General features: G+C 52.8%; 1 protein-coding gene across 1 annotated transcript; it reads left to right on the top strand.

The window, feature by feature from the left end:
* The first annotated feature begins 245 nt into the window (after positions 1–245).
* OLIG2 (oligodendrocyte transcription factor 2) lies at positions 246–3,467 on the top strand. The gene is made up of 2 exons (XM_073362074.1): positions 246–416; positions 1,417–3,467. Exon 2 carries the CDS (start codon positions 1,454–1,456, stop codon positions 2,330–2,332), a length of 879 nt encoding a protein of 292 aa, XP_073218175.1. The 5' UTR covers positions 246–416; positions 1,417–1,453; the 3' UTR covers positions 2,333–3,467.
* Positions 3,468–3,898: the final 431 nt, after the last annotated feature.

Genomic DNA, 3,898 nt, shown 5'->3' with positions numbered 1-3,898 from the left:
GGGACTAAGGTTTGTTTGGTCTATCCCCCCCCCCCAACAGCTGTTCCTAACGCTGGCATTGTTACATTTTATTCTAGATTTGACAAAGGTCTCTCTCTTTCTCCCTCCTGTCTCTCTGGGTCTCTCCTCCTAACAAACGCCATTGGCTGGCGCTGCAAAGGAGCGTGTCTTAGTCAGTTTCATTGAGCGGAATTAGCCGGAATGACATCAGTTTCCCAGCCCCCTAGCAGCACTTTGCTTATTGGTGCAGCGGCCCCTCCAGGACAATAACATTGTTCTTACCCGGCGCTGCTTGCCGATGTGCCTATAAAAACACCATCGAGTCGCCAAAAGGTGCTTATTATTATTGTGATCTGTGACAACCACCAGCGGCGCTGGAGCGGGTCCGTCCTGCCAAAGGGATCACTCTGCAAACAGTAAGTTCCCAAACAAATTCAATCCCTGACTCCTGTGGGCTGCGGCAGCTAACTTTCTAAGGGAGGCGTCCGCCAGCCTCCCCAGTAGCCCTGACCCACTAACCCCAAATAAATAAATGGGGATGGACAGGACCCCGCCCCCCCCCCCAAAGGGAACTGTGCACCCAGCCGGTTCTGTCTCCGATTCTCACTGCTTTGGGCTCCTCGCGGGCGCTGATCCGGGTTGAAATGAACCTCTTCATTCGCCCAAGCTAGAGGAGGGAGGGAGGTGACAGAGGCGGGGGCAGACAGCGGTGTGTGTTAAGTGTCTAAACAAATACTGATCTGGTTAGGAAGGTCTCCCCGGGAATATGATTCATTTTCCCCCGGTCCTCCCCGAACCGCCCCCATCAGCGACTCCGGTCACTTAACCAGGATTCCGCCTCCTTTTGTAGCGGTTTGTCCCGTGCTGGGGCGTAATTTGTGACCCTTCGGAAACCAGTCGTGCAAGATTCATATATTAAAAGATCGTGCTGTTTGGCGGGGTGAGGAGCAGGGTGGAGATCCAGGGTTTTGCTGGCGGGTGATGGGGAGTAATTGGAAGGTATCCCGGTGACAATTCTCTGGTGAGCATCCTGGCGCGGGAGGTGGGGAAAGGGCGGGCAGGGGAGGAGGCGAGGTCAGGTTGGGAACTATCCTGGGAGACAGGGTGGAATAACGCGTTTGCTTCTGGCGCGGGAGTTGGAAAGTAGCCTGGGAGACAATAGCGGACTGGGGAGTTCCTTGCTGCTGAACTTGGAGGCGTGTGATCGCGGAGAGAGGGGAATGGAGGGTCTCGGATCTCGCTGGGAAGGTCGCAGACGAAGGATCTCGCAGACACTGCCGGGGACAGGGAGGAAGAGGCTGGGCACTGGCCAGGGGTGGCTAGCTGCCTGGAGCGTTAGCTAGGTGAAGTTGAGGCTGTCGCGCAGTTCCTTGTCCCGTTGATTTGGGGTCGCTCTCTCGTTTCTCCTCCTCGCAGGCAGCCTGGTGCGCGGCGCTCTCCCCTCGCCGGGGACATGGACTCCGACGCTAGCCTGATATCCAGCAGACCTTCGTCCCCGGAGCCCGATGACCTCTTCCTCTCTGCGAGGAATAAAGGCAGCAGCGGGGGCTTCTCGGGGGGCACAGTGTCCAGCTCCACCCAGAGCGACTCCCCTCCGGAGCTGAGCGCCGAGCTGCGCAGCGCCATGAGCGCGGCCGGGGTGGTGGTGGTGGACAAGCTGGGTTTCAAGTCTTCTTCCTCCTCCTCGTCCTCCTCCTCGTCCTCCTCCTCCAAGAAGGACAAGAAGCAGATGACGGAGCCCGAGCTGCAGCAGCTGCGGCTGAAGATCAACAGCCGGGAGCGCAAGCGGATGCACGACCTGAACATCGCCATGGACGGGCTGCGGGAGGTGATGCCCTACGCGCACGGGCCCTCGGTGCGGAAGCTCTCCAAGATCGCCACGCTGCTGCTGGCGCGCAACTACATCCTCATGCTCACCAACTCGCTGGAGGAGATGAAGCGCCTGGTCAGCGAGATCTACGGCGGCCATCACGCCGGCTTCCACCCTTCCGCCTGCCCGGGGGGCATGGCCGCCCACTCCGCCCCGCTCCCGGGGCACCCCGGGCACCCCGCCGCCCACCCCGTGCACCACCCCATCCTGCCCCCCGCTGCCGTCTCCAGCGCCTCCTTGCCCGGCTCCGGCCTCTCCGCGGTCAGCTCCATCCGACCCCCGCATGGGCTCCTCAAGTCGCCTTCGGCCGCCGCCGCCTCGGCCCCGCTGGGCAGCAGCTTCCAGCACTGGGGAGGAATGCCCTGCCCCTGCAGTATGTGCCAGGTGCCCGCTCCGCCTCACCACCACGTCTCCAGCATGAGCACGGCCAGCCTGCCCAGATTAACCACCGACACCAAATGAACCCCCGCGGGACCCGCCGCCAGTGGGGCAGGGGAGGGGGAGAGAATCTGCCGAAACAAGGTGGGGAATGGGGAGAGAGACTCCAGCTTCAAGCCCCGAGGACACGCGGGCACATTTTTTGGGACACAGACTCTATGGGGGGGGGCTCCCTTAAAAGCACAGGCACATACAAGGACTTACAAGGACATACCGGTCTCAGCCAAGTTTTTTAAACACACCCTTCCCCCCCCCCTACCCCTCACTACAGGTTGGTCCCAAGGCCACCCGGGGCACCTTCAGGCATGTTCCATACTGAGATAGACTGGGGACACTCAATCCCTGAAGCCCACCAGTGAGAAAGATGAACAAAACCCAATTCCTCTTCCTGCAAACGTCTCCACGCAGAACTGATCCTCTCTTCTCCAGCATTTCCAGCAGGGAATGGAGGCCAGCGTTACGTACAGTACTTGATGTTTTGTCCAATCTCAATAGCAAGTGTGTAAACCCACAGAGCATTTTTTAAATAAATATATGTGCATCTTTTTAAACTTTGATAGGAGCTGAAAATAGCTATAGCCTCTCCTCCTCGAATGACGTAACCAAAATGGCATAGGATTTTTTGTTTGCTTTTCTCTATTGTTTTTACATAGTCCCTTTCAACATTTTCTGGTTCATATCCTAAGACATGCAAAGTGGTTATTCCGAGCACCGGGCTGGTGCCTTCCTACCAGCATAATTTGCAAGAATGAAGGCTTTTGATGTAAATGTAGCCTGCAAAGTTTTCTAGGGTTTGGATTTGTAAATATTCTGTCCAATGATTATGTAAGTCCGTTATGCTTGAGCTTTCTGTTTGTGCACTTGTACAGGAAACCTTACGAATGGTAAAGGATTTTTTGTTTTGTTTTAGTGTATAACACGTTTTTGTTTTCTGCCACCATTAACAAAGTTACAAAACTCTTTAATGTGCTTTCGATGTAGGAACTCCACGCTGCCTGTGCTGCAATACTGAGAACTTGGGCTTGTTTCTGAAATAACAATGTTCCCTATTACTGCCCCTTGCAGAGATTTTATCATCTGTTTATTTTTGTAAAGAAAGTTGCTAAATAATATTTATTACTTGTTTGGTTGCAAAAACAAAACGAGTGATCCACTGTTGAGATTTTAAATAAAAAACATTTTAAGTAAATTGCTTTTTTCCATCCATTTATATTTTGGGAAGTCTAGTGGCTGAAGCCTGGGGTGAAGAAGAACAAGACACTTTACTTTCAGAAATATTAATATGGCACCATGGTTAAATAGACCAAAAAACAGATCGAAAAAGATTTAGAACATTTTAAAGATAATACTTCCAGCCTTTTTTCCTAACAGTCTTACAAGGCTGCAATTGAAACTGGTTTCCCATCAGTTCTCTAAGTGGCAAGATTAATGATCAATTAACCTAGTTTATGAAGTCCAAACTTTTAAGATTTTCTTAAACAAAACTCAGCATTCAGCAAAGATAAGAAATTGCTTATGAGAAGGAAATATTAAACGCAGGTTGGTGTTGCATGTTTGAACAGCTCAAAATAAGGAGACTTTAGACAAAAA

Source organism: Lepidochelys kempii, chromosome 1 (genome assembly GCF_965140265.1).
Source record: "Lepidochelys kempii isolate rLepKem1 chromosome 1, rLepKem1.hap2, whole genome shotgun sequence".
NCBI classification, from domain to species: Eukaryota; Metazoa; Chordata; order Testudines; family Cheloniidae; genus Lepidochelys; species Lepidochelys kempii.
This window is presented reverse-complemented; position numbering and strand designations above follow the sequence as displayed.

Excerpts from the sequence above, each read along its gene's own strand:
- OLIG2 (XM_073362074.1), top strand. The coding sequence starts at position 1,454 with ATGGACTCCGACGCTAGCCTGATATCCAGCAGACCTTCGTCCCCGGAG.